The sequence below is a fragment of the Malus sylvestris genome, chromosome 5 (assembly GCF_916048215.2).
Source record: "Malus sylvestris chromosome 5, drMalSylv7.2, whole genome shotgun sequence".
In the NCBI taxonomy this organism is placed as follows: Eukaryota; Viridiplantae; Streptophyta; class Magnoliopsida; order Rosales; family Rosaceae; genus Malus; species Malus sylvestris.
In genome coordinates, this window is record NC_062264.1 from 38,710,675 (window position 1) to 38,730,987 (window position 20,313).

At 36.3% G+C, this 20,313-nt stretch overlaps 1 protein-coding gene across 7 annotated transcripts in view; it reads right to left on the reverse strand.

The window, feature by feature from the left end:
- The window catches only part of LOC126622469 (probable LRR receptor-like serine/threonine-protein kinase At1g56140), a 56,236-nt gene that overhangs the window by 20,691 nt on the left and 15,232 nt on the right, over positions 1-20,313 (reverse strand). Inside the window, exons 1-25 of one of the 7 annotated variants that reach the window (XM_050291275.1) lie at positions 11,431-11,616; positions 8,462-8,635; positions 7,932-8,118; positions 7,714-7,785; positions 7,518-7,589; positions 7,210-7,281; positions 7,012-7,083; positions 6,823-6,894; positions 6,646-6,717; positions 6,484-6,555; positions 6,329-6,400; positions 6,153-6,224; positions 5,987-6,058; positions 5,738-5,803; positions 5,473-5,535; positions 5,242-5,286; positions 5,074-5,135; positions 4,452-4,837; positions 3,054-3,249; positions 2,786-2,953; positions 2,546-2,664; positions 2,192-2,402; positions 1,849-2,080; positions 1,550-1,700; positions 884-1,460 (exon numbers count right to left, since the gene is read on the reverse strand). In XM_050291275.1, coding sequence (XP_050147232.1) covers positions 1,029-1,460; positions 1,550-1,700; positions 1,849-2,080; positions 2,192-2,402; positions 2,546-2,664; positions 2,786-2,953; positions 3,054-3,249; positions 4,452-4,837; positions 5,074-5,135; positions 5,242-5,286; positions 5,473-5,535; positions 5,738-5,803; positions 5,987-6,058; positions 6,153-6,224; positions 6,329-6,400; positions 6,484-6,555; positions 6,646-6,717; positions 6,823-6,894; positions 7,012-7,083; positions 7,210-7,281; positions 7,518-7,589; positions 7,714-7,785; positions 7,932-8,118; positions 8,462-8,564 — 3,141 coding nt within the window. In that variant the 5' untranslated portion in view covers positions 8,565-8,635; positions 11,431-11,616 and the 3' untranslated portion in view covers positions 884-1,028. Of the gene's footprint in view, positions 1-883; positions 1,461-1,549; positions 1,701-1,848; positions 2,081-2,191; positions 2,403-2,545; positions 2,665-2,785; positions 2,954-3,053; positions 3,250-4,451; positions 4,838-5,073; positions 5,136-5,241; positions 5,287-5,472; positions 5,536-5,737; positions 5,804-5,986; positions 6,059-6,152; positions 6,225-6,328; positions 6,401-6,483; positions 6,556-6,645; positions 6,718-6,822; positions 6,895-7,011; positions 7,084-7,209; positions 7,282-7,517; positions 7,590-7,713; positions 7,786-7,931; positions 8,119-8,461; positions 8,636-11,430; positions 11,617-20,313 lie in introns of those variants that run through there. The other 6 variants (XM_050291265.1, XM_050291274.1, XM_050291266.1 and 3 more) reach the window with 6 other exon arrangements.

Consider the following 20,313-nt stretch of genomic DNA (forward strand, 5'->3'; position numbering starts at 1 on the left):
ATAATGATATGTGTCCCAATAACAAAGCAAAATGTGTTAGCTAATCCTGAACAAAAAATATCATGTAAGATGGATGCATGTCTAAGGCCACGTTAAAGTTTATCTTATGGTGAGCTTGTTGGAACAAAACATATGGTAACTCTACAAATTGGTAGGATATCCGGATGGTGAATTAAAACCTCCAAAACCCATGGTTATAATCACACCTCAAACTAAAACCAAAAGAGTAGCAAAGTATTTAGTTGCTAGTGGCACGCAAATGAGAAATACAAAGCCTAACAAATCAATCTACAAATAAAGTGAAACATATACGTATTTGTTAACTAATGAAAAAAAGAACTTGGTATATCAAACTTTAGCATAAAACACAAATTAAAAGTACTTGGACACTTTTATATATATACCCACTTTTTAAAATACGGAGTATTACACTTGCACATGCCTCTTATATAAAGTTGTTTTAGTCCTTTCACGATCAAGCTTAACATATACGACATTGTTCTTCTTTTAACTCCAAGCATGAACTTTCCCCTCCTAAAAACTTAGGCTCCAAATCATTTCAATTGTTGCCTAATTTTTTAGGGAGGAAAGCTCATATTTGGATCCAAAAGTAGAAAATGTTATGGATGTTAGACCTGCATAGTGAAAAGATCGTAACACTCTATAACAAATATACTTATAATTTTGAGTTTGTTTTTGTATTGCATGTGGTTTAATATTCTAGTAAATAAGTCATTGAGTTTCCACCTAGGTGTCTCAGGTTCGAGATTCTCCCCTCATAAATTATTTCAAAAAAGGTAACATATTGAAATTTGAATAAAAGTTAAGGTGACAAATACAAAATTTGCCTTTTCTTCTCTATTCTGAAACTGGACCATCAACATTAAGGCTCAATTTATAGACCCAAAAAGGCCTTATTAAATTATAATTATTAAAATGTGTATTATATAAAAGGAAGGGGTCCAAAACAAGTACAAGGGTGCACAAAGCGATAAAAGGAGCATGCGGAAATCATTTCCCGACATTTATCACCTTCCTTCTACTCTAATGCCAGTGAGCAGTGATTGAGTGACATTTACAGGAGAAGGCGCAGGGTCAATCCAGGGAGTGTTAGCACCACTTGCATTGCTGCCTCCCGGCTGATAGTTGAGGCGAACATTACTATCCTTGGATGCAGTTGATGGGGTATCATCCCCCACCAAAAAACTATTTGTTGACAATGTTATTACATCTTTAAAATCATAATCTGTCAAATAACTTGGCTTCGACATGACAGTGCCTAAGTCAATGTCTCCAGAGAGCATTGCAACCACGCGTGACATAGATGGCCTCGCCATCGGTGATCCCTGCGTGCACAAGAGAGCTGCTCGTATCAATCTAGTTGCTTCAGTTTCATCAAACTCTGTCAATCTTGGATCCACCAGCCCCAGAGTTTGGTCGTTTTCATGTAGAGTCCATACCTGAAAAACATTATGCCACGGTCAAAGGAAAGTATAAATAAGTTTTTCACAACAATGCCAAAATGAAGCTAGGGGGATGCAATTCCTACCCATTCAAGAAGATAAATCTTTTTTGGATCCAAGTTATTGTAAGAGTTTGGTCTCCCGCTGAGGATCTCCAAAACGACGACTCCAAAACCAAACACATCGACCTTCTCTGTCAAATGTCCAAACAATGCATACTCCGGTGCCAAATAGCCTCTGCAATGCAAGATAATCAAATGGTTGCACAATGTTGCTTGAGATCATTAGAGGCATTATTAACATGTGTGTTAAAATTTCATGCAAGTATAAATGTGTGTGGCCATAATGTATGTATCCTCTAGAAAAACAATAAAGGATGGCTTACATTGTCCCTGCAACCCGGGTGCTGATGTGGGTTTTCTCGTCATCATAAAGCTTTGCTAGTCCAAAATCTGATATTTTTGGGGAGAGTTCTGCATTGAGCAAAATATTACTCGCTTTGACATCTCGATGTACAATCCTTGGCCTTGACTCCTCATGAAGGTAAGCAAGTCCTCTTGCTGTTCCCAACAATATATTGAATCGAGTAGGCCAATCAAGGTGCAAGTTACTTGTTCCTGAAATATTAGTGAACACATCCAATCAAAAACATTTCTTAACAATTTTAGAGTGCTTGAAACTGTAGACAATGTTGTTTCTATGCAACCTAAAAGTAGATAGGTTTGTACCAAAAAGTGCTTGATCAAGGCTCTTGTTTTCAAGATACTCATAAACCAAAATGCGGTGGCTGCCTTCGATGCAGCATCCATACAATTTCACTAGATTTCGATGTTGCACAGCAGATATGGTAGCAATTTCAGATACAAATTGACTCTTCCCTTGGTGAGATGCTACTGAAAGTTGCTTCACAGCCACTACTCTCCCATCAGAAAGTGTACCCTACAATGTACACAGAAACACAATTTAGTGACATGAAAGGAAAGAAAAAAAAAGCTTTATTTTCTTCTCTCCCTCGCTCGCTCTCCCTCCCTTTCTCTTGTCATTACTTCAAGTACATGATACTGATGTAATACGGATTTCACCTTATAAACAGGGCCATATCCTCCTTCTCCTAACTTATTTGAAGGATTAAAATCTTCGGTTGCAGCTCTCAACTCAGCATAACTGAAAGTATTTGGTCGAGGGCCTAATCCTAGAATATCTGCACATTCACGAAACAGTGTGATATAAGTTTTACTTTCGTGAAAGCATTCTTACTTGTGTGTGTTAATGTCAAAGCAGAGAAACCTGAATTGGATACCACTAATAATATGGTCGTTTACCTTCATCGTCGTCCTCTTTTTCTGATTTTTTCCTCCTCATATATAGAATCGCAAATATTAATAGCAAGCTCCCAACTCCAACAGGAACTGCAATACCAACTATCAATCCAGTCTTGCTTTTCTTTCCTCGAGTAGTTGGTGGAAGCCCGGAAACTGTTGGTGTAAAATCTGAGTGATAAAACAGATGAATTCTTCAGTGTCAATTAACAGCAGAAATATACATTTAAACCATTCATAGGAAACCTCTACTAGTTAACACAAATTATACCTGAAGCAGCATGGACAGCTGCTATTAGTGGGCCGTAATCACCAAAATCGGGTATGCAACAAGTCCCCTTACCAGCCCAGAACAGATGAATTTCAAGATAATTCTCTGACACGCTAACATTGAATCTTTCCATAATTCCTATTTTAACCCCACCAGCCTCCTTGGATATTTCAAAGTCCCTCGTCCTGCGGGTACCCTAGCAACCAAATGAAGAGCTAGGTAATCATTCTAGTCTCCTTTAAATTATAAGAGACTTTGAATGTGGTCCCTAATTACCAATGTCATTTGACTGAAATCTTGATGATTTTCAGTTTTTTATTAAAATTCCTGACATTAATGTAATAATATATTTTTATGTAGGTTATTATATTTTAAATTAAATTAAAATTCCTGACATTAATGTAATAATATATTTTTATGTAGTTTTTTTTCTTATGCAGGTTATTATATTTTAAATTAAATTAAAATTCCACCCCACCCACACCAAGCCTTGAACCTGGGACTTAATCTACCCCACCCCATTACTACTAGGCTATTCCTAGTGGCTTAAATTGATATTTGTAGTTGTTTATATTAATGATATTTTAAAATAAAATCCATAATTTATGGGATTAAAAACATTAAAGGATAAAGTATACTCTCTAATATATTGTGTGTGTATATATATACACATACATACATACATACATACATGGGTACATTCATCAAAACTAACCAAAAAATGGGTACATTTTTCAGAAGAAAAAAAAAGGCTTAATAACATATTAAATTTCTTCGATTAAACTACACATGGATACATTTTCAAATCAACAAAATAGAATGCGTCATTTATAAATTTAAAAAATGGTTTTAAAAAAAAATGAATGGATTTTATATGAAAAGGGGTACATTTTTTATATTAAAAAATGGTACATTTATATATAACAAATTGATATATTTAAGAATAGGTACATTTAAGATTATAAAAAATTGAAAAATATATGAATGGGTACATTTAAGATTAAAAATTAAAAATATTTTTATAAAAGATTAATGGGTACAGACTTATTCTATTTTTTATTTTTTATTTTTATTTTGGAAATGTTTTGAATTGAAAATAATTAGGAGTGTAATAAGGGTGTGAGTATTAAAACTCTAAATCAATTATTAATTTTTATTTTAAAAAGTTATGTAACTAACATGCAAATTCATTAATAAATTAATGTTAGTAACTTTGATCAAAATCTAAAAATTAATAAGGTCTTAGTTAATAAACATTAGTAACTAGGAACCGCATACTAAATTTTCCTTAAATCAGTATCTTTAGTTAAAGTAGCTTATAATATCGAAAACCTGCCCAATGAGTCTTTACTTCAAATAAGTTAGATTTTTTTTTTCTTTTCCCATAAGCAGCCTTACCTGAATATAGATATCAAACACACGTCGTCCTAGACTTGCCCAAGTTTGCTCAATGCGCCTATCAAAAACCGTCTCTGCAAAGTGCAACGTTACAGTGTAAGGTCCATTCTCAAGACCCAGGCCATAGTATCTCAGTGATCCTGGGGACAATCTTGAAGTCTGGAAAAGCTCCGGGGTCACATCTGTTCCGGTGACTTGCTCAAGGGTATTTTCCAGAAACGATCGGTTCACTCCGTCAGAAAACATACCGACATTGCTGACAGCCCAATTCTCTATACTGGTTACATTGAATGTTGCTGGACCAAGAGCTGAGTCTTCGGCCTCATACGATATGCCATCACGTCCCTTCATTTCCGGTCCACCACAGTTGATTGAGAAGTTTGCATCTGTAAGTTTCATGTATTACCAGAATCTACCCATGATTAGCGATGAAACTTCAAATTGAAGACTCATACTAATGTTTTTCAGTCACATATTTCTGACCAGTTATGCTTATTTCTGAACTTATGAAAACATGCTGGCAATCTATATCCATATGTATACATAACTAGAGAAGCAATGCCTTCTCTAACATGACGTTGAGTTAAAACAGTAAATGTTGGGTGACATAAAAGCAGATTACATCGTGGGGCATTTCGATTGCATGGAAAATTTCTCTGGAGGCAATTCAATCCAGGAAGAGTACTGCAAACACAGAGAACAATTATTAGTTATCCAGATAGAAGCATATAGTGGAAGAGTAGTGATAGTATTGCTTGTCTAAAAACCGGCAACAGAAACTTCAACTCACGTTTTGTTTTTTTTGTCAAATGTGAAGTTGTTGACCACTAAGTTCCTGCATAAAATCATTAATCAATCAACATGTGAAGAAATATCTCTGTCAAATGAAAATTCCATGTACAAGATCAAAACTTAATAGGCAAGTAGCACTATGAGAACGAATCACAGTGATATTTTTTGTCCGAACATATTCTAGGGATTTAAATTGTAAAATGAAGGTGAAAGATAAAAGGAGACGTACAGTTGCGATATTGTGATCACCCACTGGGGAAAGCTTCCTGATAAAAAATTGTAAGACAAATCTCTGCTAATAACAAAATAGAATCAGAAGACACAAAATGCATGAAAGTTATAAGAACTTCAACTTGTGTAAGATAAAGGATTAGAATGCTTACAAAATGCACAAACACATACATGCACGTGCACACACAGGTACAAAGTACTGGTTTCAGTGTCAATAGACTCTGTACATTCTATATGACTACTTTTAAGAAACGAGGACTTACATAGTCTGAAGTCGATCGCTCTTTTGGCTCGGAAGAGGTCCGGACAGACTATTATTTCCAAGAAACCTGGCCATTTCGATTATAGTAGAAGGCACCCAGAAAAGAAAAAGAGATGAGCAAGAAAAAGGTCAGATGTGCATAAAATCTATAAGGATTAGTCCAGATCTTCAATCAAAGTAGGGAATGTTAAGATTTGATAACTTATGTATGATGAGGCAAGCAAAATATAATAATAAGAACGGGGATTACAAGGATGTAAGAGAACTCATGGTGAACAAAGAACTTGGGAGTTGGCCTGTCAAATTGTTGAAACTCAGATCCCTGCAACACCAACGATAAGTTGAGAGAAGCAATCAGAACGAAAGAAAACTAATTGGCCTCGTTGGGACTCAAGCTTATATGCACTAGTACGTACAGTATCTGTAGACTTTGATATTCTCCAATATCAGATGGGATGGTACCAGTGATTAATGCGTTTCGTAGTTTTCTGTTCACATCAAATTTGATAAAAAGTAGATGGAGTAAGATATCAAAAGGAAAAAGGACAACGTTGGATGAAAGTATATGGATCGACAAGAATTCTTCACTTACAATTCAGTCAAGTTCTTCATATTTTTAATGAAATCAAGAGAGGAGCTCCCATCGTATATATCATTGATATGCCTACATCATTATATGCAAAATAACTGAAATCCCGTCTTCGGAGAAAGGGAAAGAATTACAATTTATGAAGCATTTGTACTTACAGAGATTTCAATGAGGTCAGTTGAGAAAAGCTGGTTGGTATTGGGCCTTCCAAAGAGTTCCCTTGAAATCGCCTACAGAAACATATAAGAAGCTTGTGAACAAGTTATCCATCTCAGGTCTGCTTTCATAAACTGCATAAGATCAAAATTTTTTGTGCTTACAAAGAAATGAGTTGTGTCCAATTCCCTATGAAATCAGGAATCTTTCCTGAGAAAAGACTGTCTGATGTCCAACTAAAATTCACAAAGTTAACTTATAATAAGCTCATCCAAGAAAAGCAATCTCAAAGTACTAGATAAACGAACAAATCTAAAATACGATTTAAGAGCCGTTCTTACAAGATTTGCATACTGGTTAGCTTGGCAAATGTTGAAGGAATTTCACCACTGACTCCACAGCTGTCCATGTAACTGTGAAAATCATAAGGCAACTGATTAATACCCATCTTATACGATAATGTGCAATTTTTGCTTATGCGTAAGGAACTAACATGTAATTCAAATTTGATGATTTAACGAACCACTTACATTTGCTGGAGCTTGACTAAATTACCAAGTTCTGGAGGGAGTGTTCCGGAGAAATTATTTGATCCGAAGCCCCTGCAAATCATGTTGAACAGGCAAACAATTACTTGAAAGCAATTATTGAAGAGTGACAGAAGGTTCTGTATCTAATGTTTACGACACAAAATGTTACTGTACGCTTTCTCATTTTTCATGGCTTACAGTATACTTAGCTCCTTAAGGTTTCCAAGCTCCTTGGGGATGGGCCCAGAGAATGAATTGTGGCCAATTTGCCTGAATGGAGATATCAGTTAACTAAAGATAAGCACCATTACAGTACGTTACATTAAGAAACTAGTACTGCATTATTCAACAAAAACATAATGGTTTGTATAGATTACGGTGCAAATTATAGAGAAAAGGTGTAAAGAACATAACTGTAGATTATGATATTCAAAATGAAGTACACAAATTGCGACTAGTCTCATCAGAAGTATGATACTTAAAACAAATTTTCTCTCACTACTTACAATTCAATCAATGCAGACATATTGCCAACGAATGCCGGTAGGGAACCTTTGAAATAATTCTTATCGATTTTCCTACAAAAATTGAAACGAAATGTAATCATTAACTCTTAATCTTACGACATCACCATATTTTTAATTTCCAATTGATAAGTTTGATGAACCAAAAACAGAGAAGGGAGTTGGAAAAAATTCATACAAAACTGCGAGATATCTTAGAGCCAAAAGTTCTTCGTGAAACACCCCTCGTTTGTACAGAGCTTGCACTTTCCTGGAAAGCAAAAAGATTGACCATTTAGAACTTTATAAAATGGAGTGGCACAGTCAAATTATTGACTAATAGATATAGGTATAGCTAGCGAAAAATCAGCATTGGCAGAGAAATCTTGTTCATAAAGAGAGAGTAGTTTAACATACAGTTTGGTGATGTGGCATGTAGCATTGTTGTCGTAAGAACAGTTGCAAACGATGGCTGGGTTGATATTGGGGCTATCAATGTCGGTGCCGTCGATGGCAGATCCACTGCAGGGTTCTCCGCTGATATTCCACAGCCCCGACATTGCTTGTGTGTCCCATTGTTCAAATATTAAGTTCAACGCCCTCACTGCACCCTCAGTTAATTCAGTCCTTGTGTGTATTATATTATATCACACCATGATTCGACTTGTGTTACCACTTACCAGACTATCTCGAATCAAATGAGAGATCAAACTGATTATAACAAAGGAAAATTACCCTTAAATTGGAAGTTTTGTATATGGGAAGAAAAATGGTTTTGCAAATAACTTCCTCAGAAACTTCATTTCATATAGTCGAAAAACACTTAAATGTCATTTTGTTGAGGGAAAACAGCTCAGTTCATGGTCAAAAACACTTATATGTGGCAAATTGTGTATGTGTGTAGGGAGGGAGAGATACAGAGAGACAAAGAGACAGAGAGAGAGAACCTTCAGATGGGTCAGTGGTAGCATTTTGAACAAAGGACAGCTGAAAACACAAGCAGCTGAGGAAGCATAGTAATAGTATCCTCATCATCAACTTCATCTTCATATTGTAAATGTGCAGAACTTGCTCTCCTCGACGGCGTGAAACTAAACGGCCAACCCTTATATTCCGACTGGCTGAATCTTGCATGTAAAAAGAAGACCATAAGATTTTAGTCATATATTGACAACGTGTGCGTATATACTTAAATTTTGTCCAAGTTGTAGATCAAATGGCGGCCAACACCTTTTAAATTTCCCACTTGGAGTTGGCTAAGGCTTTGATCGTAGTAGTTGGATTGTATATTGTCGTATTAGACATTGAGCTGCTTTAGTGTGGAGATCTTTATGTACAATTCTAGATTGTTAATACTTTTCTGGTTGAAAATATCAAGGGATTGACTTACGGATCAATATTACTCGTCCACTACTAATTATGGAGAGGGATTTTTATTTGATATGACATCTAACGAGGATGTCATCATGATAATATCTTAAACTAATCACATTATTATGTATGACAAAATTGAATTGTAACTTTGGTCTAAAATGGATGGCTCTAAGCAAACAAGGATTCCTGCCTTGGAAGGATGGGAAAAGAACGTCCATTATAAGTAAAAAGATCGTTTTCACGACTCGAACCTGTAACCTTTCGGTCACAAAGAAGCAAATTTTGCATTGCGCCAAAGATCGCCCTGAATTGTAGCTTTAGTCAATAATCTAAAAATTCATTATAGCTATACATGTATTCGACAAAATATGAAACACTGGTTATTGACGCTAATTCTATGAGAATTTTTATTAAAAGGAGCATACATGCAATTCTCTAATTTACTCTTCTTAAAGGTATTCCTTGGAATTTTGGCCAAAATTCTTAGCGCGATAAACTAATGCTTAACATTTGTCAAACATAAATACTATCTCTAATAGATCTTTAATTTGCATATTAAAACTACAATCAAGTCATAATTCACAAATTAGTCTAGTACATGAATTATACTGTTCATATCAAAGACTCATACTCATCCTCGCAATCGTATCAATAAGTTCATCTCTCTTAGCATAAAATAAAATTGACAGGTTTTATCAACCAGTTATACGCATTGGTTGGGAAAGGCAAGGGAGACACATATACTGCCTAAGTGGAATCCGGATCCTGACAGAGATTTATAAATCGTGTTCGTTTAACGTACTTCATGTGGTCAAAAATTATTTTTAATTTTTTATTTAAAATAAAATACAAACAGCATTTGACGCAATTTAACCGTATAACGTACTATGAACATACATAATTCACAGCTTTTCAAGAACCTCACAAAAAGAGAATCCAAAGAATCATGTTAGGCCTAAGTGGCCTTTGGTGTATGACACGTAGGTTGCACATGCAACGCGATCAACTTGCGGATTAACTTGCGGATCAACTTGCGGGAGTTGACGAGTCTTCCAAAAAGTTCAATAAGTTTAATCATGGATAAGACATTATATAAGGGATTAATCTCAGTTTATTATTATAAAGTTTCATAATTTTTAATATTTGATATATAAAATTTTTTTTATCCTAAAATCTTAGCTCACGTCCGTTAAACTGATTGTTAAGTCAACTTTTAACTGGTAACGTGACACACATATCAACAAGCATCATTAAAGGTCCACGTGAATATTAAAAAAAATTAAAAACTAAAAAATTAAAAAACTTAAGAAAATAAAAAAAATTGAGCGATGATGCAGCCTGCTGCTATCTTTCTTTCTCTTCTCTCCCTCAAATCTCATATCCCCAGCAACCCTTGCCCTCGCGACCTCGTAACCGTCGCCCTTCATCTCGCTGCCACTAGCAATGGGTGGGCGGAGATCGATTCGGCCACCAACGGAGGAATTGAAAGGGAAAATAAAGCGTGCCCGATGATAAGCCTATCGATCCGATTTGCTCCGAAGAATTAGAATTCTTTGTCCATGGAGTTTGCCCATTTTATATTTTCCAAATCCAATTTCCATCGTGCGTTTTCCTTTGCCCTTCAAAAAAATTGCAGAAATTTGGGAACGAAGGTGAAGGCAGAGAAATCCCGCTCATCTCTTCACTCCAAGGCCAAATCCCACTCATTGGATTTTCATCTCTTCTACCTTAATCCAAGCCGCGGTGGAGCTGGGCAAAGCCGAAGGCATGCCAGACTCACCAGTCCAGATCCCAACCATTTCTTTTCTGCCTGAACCACCCAGCCAACCCCGAACCACCAGGACCCGCACTCGACCCGTCGCAAGCTCGCGCCTGCCTGACCACCCGCTGCAACCCGCCAGAACCACAAAATTGCATCCCCGTCGCACCCAGATCGGCAGAAGAACTAATTGCAGAAGAGTGAAAAAGGGACGGGGGAGAGGAAGCAACTATCCCCACCTTTTTCTATTTTTTTTAATTTTTTTAATGTTTCTTAAATTTATTAATTTTTTAAGTTTTTTAAATTTTAGTTTTTTTTGTAATTTTCACGTGGATCTTTAATGATACGTGTGATGTTCAATCATTATTCACATAAACATAATGTTACCAGTTAACAGATGACATAACAGACAACTTAACAAATATATAAGACTATCTGAAAATTAAGACTTGATGTATGATTTTGAAATAAAAAAAATATTTATGTACCAAATATTGAAAATTACGAAATTTTAAGTTAATAAACTGAGATTAATCTTTATATAAAATATGCAAATAATTATTAGATATTGGCAAACCACAGTAATTTTATTTAATTTTTTTTTTAAGCAAGCAAATGGACTGGGAAATATACTGCTTTCGAATGCATCTGTTGATCACAGTTAAGGATGAACTTTAACATTTCGAAAGAGAGAGCCAGCTAGCTAGCAGTTGATCTCCTGTATTTTATAGGTGTATATCATATGGAGAGAGAGGGAGAGAGAGAGAGAGAGAGAGAGCCGACCTGCTGTTGAAGCAGGAGGAGGAGCTGAAGCAGAAGCAATAAAAAAACTGGAAGGAAGAGATCAGAGATGGCGGCTGCTTCGCCCACTAGTTCTGAAATTCATCCCCTCTCTCTCTCCTCTCTCTTTTTCCTAATAAGAGCCAATGAGAATGAAAAGGATAATTCCCACCATGGCACCGTGGGAGTAGTGTACATATATATGGACCTGGATTGTTTGTCTTTCTATCCCTTTCTATTTCTGTGATCACGGTTAAGCTATGTTAACATTTTATATTAAATTTTTTATAGAAATAATAAATCACGTCAATATTTTATATTAATTTTTTTTATAGAAATAATAAGACAAAAAACAATGAAAATATAAAATGTTAACATGGTTTAATGGTGATCACAGAAATAGAAGAGAATAAGAATAATATGGAATGAGGAGGGCAAACAATCCAGGTCCCATATATATATAATGGCATAATCAAGGTTCTAAAAAACGTTAGGCACTAGTCAGGTTGTGGGATGGTGCCTAGCGCCTAGGCTGCTAGGCAAGCGGCCTAGGCGGATTTAGGTAAATTTCTTATATTTTATATAAATTAATTAAACTTACTATATCAGGTGTAAATAATTATTGAATAATATGTTATTTCTTATAGAAGAACATACACATGTGAATGTTTTATGTACATATATAATATGCTTGCCTAGGGAAAAAAACAAAATATTATCTAAATTAACATTTATATACATATAATATAGATATACACCCCAAACTTTTAAAATATAAAAACCCACACAAGTAGGTGGTTTTCATGATAAAACCATCTTACCCTTTATAATATATAACTTTTAAAAATATCAAAAGCTCACACAAGTGAGGTGGTTTTCATGATTACAACTAGACTTGTAAACGGGTAACGTGTTAGAGATTTCAATAATAAAGATATAAATTATTATTATATATATATATATATATATATATATATATATATATATATATATATATATATATATTGGTGCAGTGCACCAGCAATGTTTGACAGATGATGGGATTGGGTCATTGACCCAACAATCACACCCTTTGTTAATAAACGCTGCACCTTTCTGTGTTTTGGCGAAAAGGTGTGATGTAACCGAATGCATTTTTGCATCAGACAAACATTGTTGCAATGTTCAGTTGTATCTCATGATGAGAGGATACACCCAAAACCAAAGTATATGTCTAAAGGTGCAATTCTCTCTATATATATTGGTAATATTAGTAGAAGAGATTCATTAATTCAGAAATTAGTTATCTACATAATTTCTTTGTTCTCTTTTCTCTCATCATCACATTCATACAATTTCTTTCTAGTTATTTCTAAGGGAATATAATTCGGTTTTGCTAATCGAATATTCCATACTTTGTTGTATCCTGGAAGTGATTTGCCAAGAACCCTTTAGCAAACTCATTCGAGTGGGGGCAAATAACACTTTAAGGAAACGATTCAAGTCGTACCTCAAAGTCATTATTCGGATTATTCTCCATATTTCTATATTTAATCTAACAATCTTAAAGTGTTATTTTCGTCATGGATAACAAATCTGATAACATGGCTTTGAAAATTATCAATAAAGATGTCTACAAGTTAGACAAATTTGATGGATCAAATTTCACCCGATGGAAGGACAAGATGCATTTCATGCTTACTGTTCTAAATGTCATATATGTGTTGGACCCGAAATTAGCGCCTATTCGTGAACCAAGTGACAAAGACTCGGACAATATAGTTGTCTATCGAAAGAAGCGTGAAGAAGATGAATTCGTATGTCGAGGACACATCTTGGGCACATTATCTGATCGTTTATATGACCTGTATGAACACATTCAATCTCCAAAGGAAATTTGGGAAGCACTTGAACATAAGTACACAACGGAAAAAAGAGGTACCGATAAATTTTTAATGTTCAAATATTATGAATTCACTATGTTTGTGTTTGGGCTCAAATTTACACCATCGGCTTGTGCAATCGAGGCCGTTGAGTGAGCATAGCTCCCAACCGTTGGATGAAAAAGTAAAGATAATGTTGTTGTTATTAAAAGATAATATTATGATTTTTATCATAATAATTATTTTTATATTTATCTTGGAGTAGAACATCACAATACGAGTTAGGACTTATCACGTGGCATGGCTGGTAAATGGTCATGATGGGCGTCATCTTACGGATGAGATAAGGAATGGCAGAGGGTTGGTTTGCATGCATGAATCTTGCCAAGAATCTAATTGCATCAACGTGGGATTTGATAATCACCTAAAAGAAAAATAAGACTTTTTGGATATTGGTGAATAAAAAATAAAAATAAAACCTAAGTAGGTTAGGTTGTTTGATGAGTTGTCAGACGGATAGGCTTTTTTTGGATGGGTGATGGCTTAGGTTTTTTTAAAGATTTGAAAAGTCAACCTTTTGAAGATAGGCATGAAGCCAATGCCGCATATCAGTTTGAGTTATAGTTGGACTCTGTAGGCGCCATCAGGCCGTGCCAAGCAGATATCCAACGCTATAAATACATGAGGATGTGCAACGTTGAGGAGACCCCTGCAAATCAATACAAAATTTCTCTGCGCAAATTCTCACAACTTGTGATTTTTCTTTTTCCTTTTTCGCTAACACATCTTCTGTTGGCATCAACAGCACTGTGGAAGCAACCGGTGATATCTTAAGTCGGCATAGATAGCTTTGTCACCGTAGAATCAGTCGGTCTCGCAGTATCTTCCGTTGGCATCAACAGCACTGCGGCGAGAACGACTGATTACCTATCCAAGTCTCGGTCGAGAAGGATTTCTGAATCCTTATTGGTCGAGGTCATCTCATCAGCCTTCTCGGCGAAGTGAGGTGTTACAAGTGATTACATTCGGCACGTTGAAAGCCGAATTTGATATTGAACTTCGTAAAAATAGTAACCTTGTCTTCAGGTTCGAGAGCCCAAGAGGCCGAGACGCGTTCCTTTCTCGGCCACAATCGCAAGACGCAGAAGTCAACCGCGCACCCAACGCAACATCAACAAATTTACTCCTCGGTCGAGCTCGGCCGACGAGTTGGCACGCCCCGCAATCACCGAAGGACGTAGTTAGCTTATAGATTACTCGGCCTGCGCGCCACGTAGGTTTGGTAGTTTCTAGGGTCAACATTTTGGCACGCCCAGTGGGACCCAGTGCTAATACTACGAAGTTCATATGATATATCAAGATTCCAATCTGGCTCAACGTAGCCGATTGTACGAGCTCCTGGAGGAATTGAAAAAACATAATGAGGAATGTAAAAAATCTTTGGAAGCAGAAAAAGTTCTTCGTGGCCATAGAGAGATGCAAAAGTCATTCGCTTGCATGTTGAAAATAAAAGCTCCTGTTACCCTGCAAGGGCAATGGGTAAATGAAGACAAGGCTCGATATAATGCCTGGCTAGATGAAGAAAATTTTCCTTACGTTTCTGATTACAGATCAATTCCATTTGAAAAATGGTTAGGCCCAAAGGCCGGGGGGCAATTTTTCGCTCCGGCCGTAATCAGACATCGGCCTAAGAAAATTGTTAATTTGGCCGAAGAACAAAGGGCACCTATTTTTTCGGTCGAGGCTGAAAATATGGTCGGCCAAGAAGAAAAACCTAGGCCACCTATTTTTTCGGTCGAGACTGAAAGTGTGGTAGGCCTAGAAGAAAAAGTTAAAGTTTCTGAGCCACAAATCGACTCAAAAAATGATTCGCCAGAAAATTGCTCCAATGATGAACAAGGCCTAGACATTGGTCTAGCCCAAGAAACCACGCCAATTGATATGATTATTGGCGATAATGCCGATATAGAGAAATTCCATTCGGCCAAGTTATTTGGGTTAAAAGCCAAAATTAACAACGTAATTATGCCTGAGGGGCATAATAATTGTCTAACATATTCGGCGGCCGAAAATGAAAAATATTTCGCCAAGTCAAAAATATTTGGAGAAAATTCTTTATTCGGCCTAGGGCGAAATCAATTTCAAAATTTTGTTATTACAAGATCTCGTTTTGGAATAAAACATCGTTGGCCTCCTCCTGAATATGGTTCGGCCACTTTTATTTCCATTTAGAAAAATAAAAATAAAAAATATTTTCTTAATCATCTGGCTACTTAAGCCGATGCATAAGAAATAAGGGGGGCAACAACAGTGCAGCAATCCAAGTATGTATGTATCAGTTGGCCGAGGCGTATAAGAAAGGTTGGCCGAGAAAGGCAGTTCAAATATATATAGATTAGTTGGCCGAGGAGTACCTACTTTAAAAAAAAGGGTCGGCCGAGTCTTGGCTTCGGTCTTAGCCTCGACCATTTGAAAAAGCTGCGTGCATATATATATCACATCAAAAAAAAAAAAAACACTACCTTTTGGCCGAATGAATGCTTTTGGCCGAATTGTGATATTTATATATATAAGTGGGGCTTTGAAAGGTTCAAACTGAAGACAGGCTTTAAGCCTAAACCCTAGACCTGATGATGGCAGATATTTTCGGCAAAAGTGGTTGACAAAGAGAGAAAGAAAAGAAAAGATGTGATGGAGATGCATGAGATAAGGAATGGCAGAGGGTTGGTTTGCATGCATGAATCTTGCCAAGAATCTAATTGCATCAACGTGGGATTTGATAATCACCTAAAAGAAAAATAAGACTTTTTGGATATTGGTGAATAAAAAATAAAAATAAAACCTAAGTAGGTTAGGTTGTTTGATGAGTTGTCAGACGGATAGGCTTTTTTTGGATGGGTGATGGCTTAGGTTTTTTTAAAGATTTGAAAAGTCAACCTTTTGAAGATAGGCATGAAGCCAATGCCGCATATCAGTTTGAGTTATAGTTGGACTCTGCAGGCGCCATCAGGCCGTGCCAAGCAGATATCCAACGCTATAAATACATGAGGATGTGCAACGTTGAGGAGACCCCTGCAAATCAATACAAAATTGCCCTGCGCAAATTCTCACAACTTGTGATTTTTCTTTTTCCTTTTTCGCTGACACATCTTCCGTTGGCATCAACAGCACTGTGGAAGCAACCGGTGATATCTTAAGTCGGCATAGATAGCTCTGTCACCGTAGAATCAGTCGGTCTCGCAGTATCTTCCGTTAGCATCAATAGCACTGCGGCGAGAACGACTGATTACCTATCCAAGTCTCGGTCGAGAAGGATTTCTGAATCCTTATTGGTCGAGGTCATCTCATCAGCCTTCTCGGCGAAGTGAGGTGTTACAAGTGATTACATTCGGCACGTTGAAAGCCGAATTTGATATTGAACTTCGTAAAAATAGTAACCTTGTCTTCAGGTTCGAGAGCCCAAGAGGCCGAGACGCATTCCTTTCTAGGCCGCAATCGCAAGACGCAGAAGTCAGCCGCGCACCCAACGCAACATCAACAAATTTACTCCTCGGTCGAGCTCGGCCGACGAGTTGGCACGCCCCGCAATCACCGAAGGACGTAGTTAGCTTATAGATTACTCGGCCTGCGCGCCACGTAGGTTTGGTAGTTTCTAGGGTCAACAGTTTGATAACAAACCCATCCTAGACCAAGTTCATGAATTATTGGTCTTGGTCTCAAAGCTTCGTGAACTTAAAATAGTTATTCCGGATCCTATGATAATTGGGGCTATTATGGCAAAATTACCCCAAACATGGAATAACTATAGAAAGAAACTTCTACACATGGTGGAAGATATTAGTTTAGAGAATTTGCAAAAGGGTATTCAAATTGAAGAGGAAACTCGAAATCATGATAAGAATTTTGCAAATCAAGATTTCTCTAAAGTTCACATTGTCGAAGGAAACAAATATAAAAAGAACTTCAAAGTCAAAATTGACAAAGGGAAGTTTAAGAAGACCAATTCCAACAACAATCAAAAGAATGCAAATGGTGTATGTTACCATTGTGGAAAGAAAGGCCATTACATTCGTGATTGTAGACACAGAAAAGCAAGTGAGGAATATGCCAATAAGACCAATAGCGCAAATATGGTGGAATTTTACAATTGCCGGAGGAGCAATTTCTTGGGCTTCGAAGAAGCAAACATGTATAGCACATTCAACTATGGAATCTGAATTTATAGCATTAGCAGCAGCAGGTAAAGAAGCGGAATGGATTAGAAATTTGTTATTGGAAATAGAGTTGTGGCCACAACCAATGCCATCCATTTCTTTATACTGTGATAGTGAAGCTACTTTGTCTAGAGCATACAATAAGGTATACAATGGAAAATCTAGACATATTAGCTTGAGACATGAATATGTCAATCAATTAATAACTGATGGAGTTATTAATATTGTTTATGTTAAATCAAGTAATAACTTGGCGGATCCGTTAACAAAAACACTTTCAAGAGCTTTGGTAGTTAGTACATCTAGTGGAATGGGGCTAAAACCCTTTACTGAAAATTAGCCACCAATAATGGTAACCCGACTTTGTCTAGAACATCACTAGTTTAAAAGTTTAATGGGTAATAACAAGTTATTGTTAAATGGTTGTGAAAGCACTGAAAATTATTATATAGCTCATTCCAGGATGATCAGTGCAAGATTGCTACGTTTAGGAGGATGAGTTTTATCTTTTAATGAGGTTATTTGTAGTTATGTCTATAGTAGCAGGGACATGGGAAGGAACCTCACCTATATGAACATAAGAAGTGGTGCCGCTTCTACCAAGAGTTGGGTTTTCTCTTGTAAATGTTTATGAAACCAGGATGAAGCACAAGGCCATAATAGTGCTTAATTGGTTCAGAAATTTCTTTAAGGAAATAAGACATAGTCATGTGTGTGGTGATTCCGGTTTTAACATAAGAATAGGTGGTTTAAACTTAGGTCACCATCGCATTCGTTATAACTTTGAATCACTTACACTAATTAAAGGTTTAATTCGAAAGACACCTTTATTGTATGCATGATTATATCGGTATGCTTGTGATAATTATAAAGAGAGAATTATTGTAATATCATTTATTATATATTATTGAAATTGGGAAGGATTGTTAGAGATTTCAATAATAAAGATATAAATTATTATTATTATATTATATATATATATATTGGTGCAGTGCACCAGCAATGTTTGATAGATGATGGGATTGGGTCATTGACCCAACAATCACACCCTTTGTTAATAAACGCTGCACCTTTCTGTGTTTTGGCGAAAAGGTGTGATGTAACCGAATGCATTTTTGCATCAGACAAACATTGCTGCAATGTTCAGTTGTATCTCATGATGAGAGGATACACCCAAAACCAAAGGATACGTCTAAAGGTGCAATTCTCTCTATATATATTGGTAATATTAGTAGAAGAGATTCATTAATTCAGAAATTAGTTATCTACATAATTTCTTTGTTCTCTTTTCTCTTATCATCACATTCATACAATTTCTTTCTAGTTATTTCTAAGGGAATATAATTCGGTTTTGCTAATCGAATATTCCATACTTTGTTGTATCCTGGAAGTGATTTGCCAAGAACCCTTTAGCAAACTCATTCGAGTGGGGGCAAATAACACTTTAAGGAAACGATTCAAGTCGTACCTCAAAGTCATTATTCGGATTATTCTCCATATTTCTATATTTAATCTAACATAACGGGTCATCCGAACCCAACCCGTTAAGCTTAACAGGTCACCCGAATCCAACTCATTAAGCTAATGAATCACCTGTTTTAACCCGTTTCACCCGTTAACCACCATTGAATTGAAAACCAAAGATGTCTTTTTTGGAAGTGGAGACCGCAAAGCGATGAATCCAAGACGATGTGATTGTCCTGCACATGCCACCATTGAATTTGAATCCTCTCTTCCTCCTTCTCCATACCTACAAAAATAAATTCAGAAATTAAATATAAAAAAATAAAAACAAAAACTGGCATCTTCCCAAATGAAACCCGAAGTGAAAAATCGAAATTTTAACAGTTGAAGGAAGCTTACAATGAGACGTTTCCATGTAAATTACATAACTTTGAGTCTCATATCCAACTTGCACCACCACAAATATTTGACTTCTCTTCTAGCAAACAGAGAGGTAGACGGCGAGACTCGGGAAGACAAGAAGGTTGTGAGTCTTGCGACTGAAGTTTCTTTTCCAGACTGCCCAGACTGCACAACGTCCGTCGAGCCCGCCTAGCCCGCCCAGGCGGCTGTCTTACATCGCTTAATGTCCTTGCCGATTTAGTGAACGATTTCTAGTTAATTGTGGTGGAGCACCGCCGCCTAGAGCCTAGGTGGCCGCCTAGACCGCGTTTTAGAACACTGGGCATAATTGGTCGTCGATGTCAGTCTGTCTATTCTCCAAACTAGCAATTTGTTTATTCTTAAAATGCAAACGACGCTTTTCTATAAGGACGAAAAGTTTGTTTATGTATTTTGACGTGAGTAATGTTAAAGAAATTAAATTTAGAGGAATAATTTATAAATTAAATGATGTGTCATCAATATGAATAAGCATTTTTATCAATGCTTAAGTAATAAACCAATCATAAATTTCTATGTCCTTTAATTTCTAAAACATACCTACAAATTTAGTCTTGCTAACATTATTCTTTTGATGTTGGTTTGATTTCCACTGATTTCTTTCTTTCAACAATTAACAATTTTATCTACTTAGGCTTTGCCTAATGTCCGCACAATTTTACAACTTTCAACATGCATTTGCTTTGGGCTGGATGATTTTTCTTGACCAAACCAGGATTATAATTCAACATTAGCATGAATGATTCACACCATTACATATATAGTCTTACGAGTTAATGCACATCGACTTAGGCTTTGCCTAATGTCCACACAATTTTACTACTTTCAATATGCATTCGCTTTGGGCTGGACCACTTCTCTTGACCAAACCAAGATTATAATTCAACATTAGCATACATGGTTCA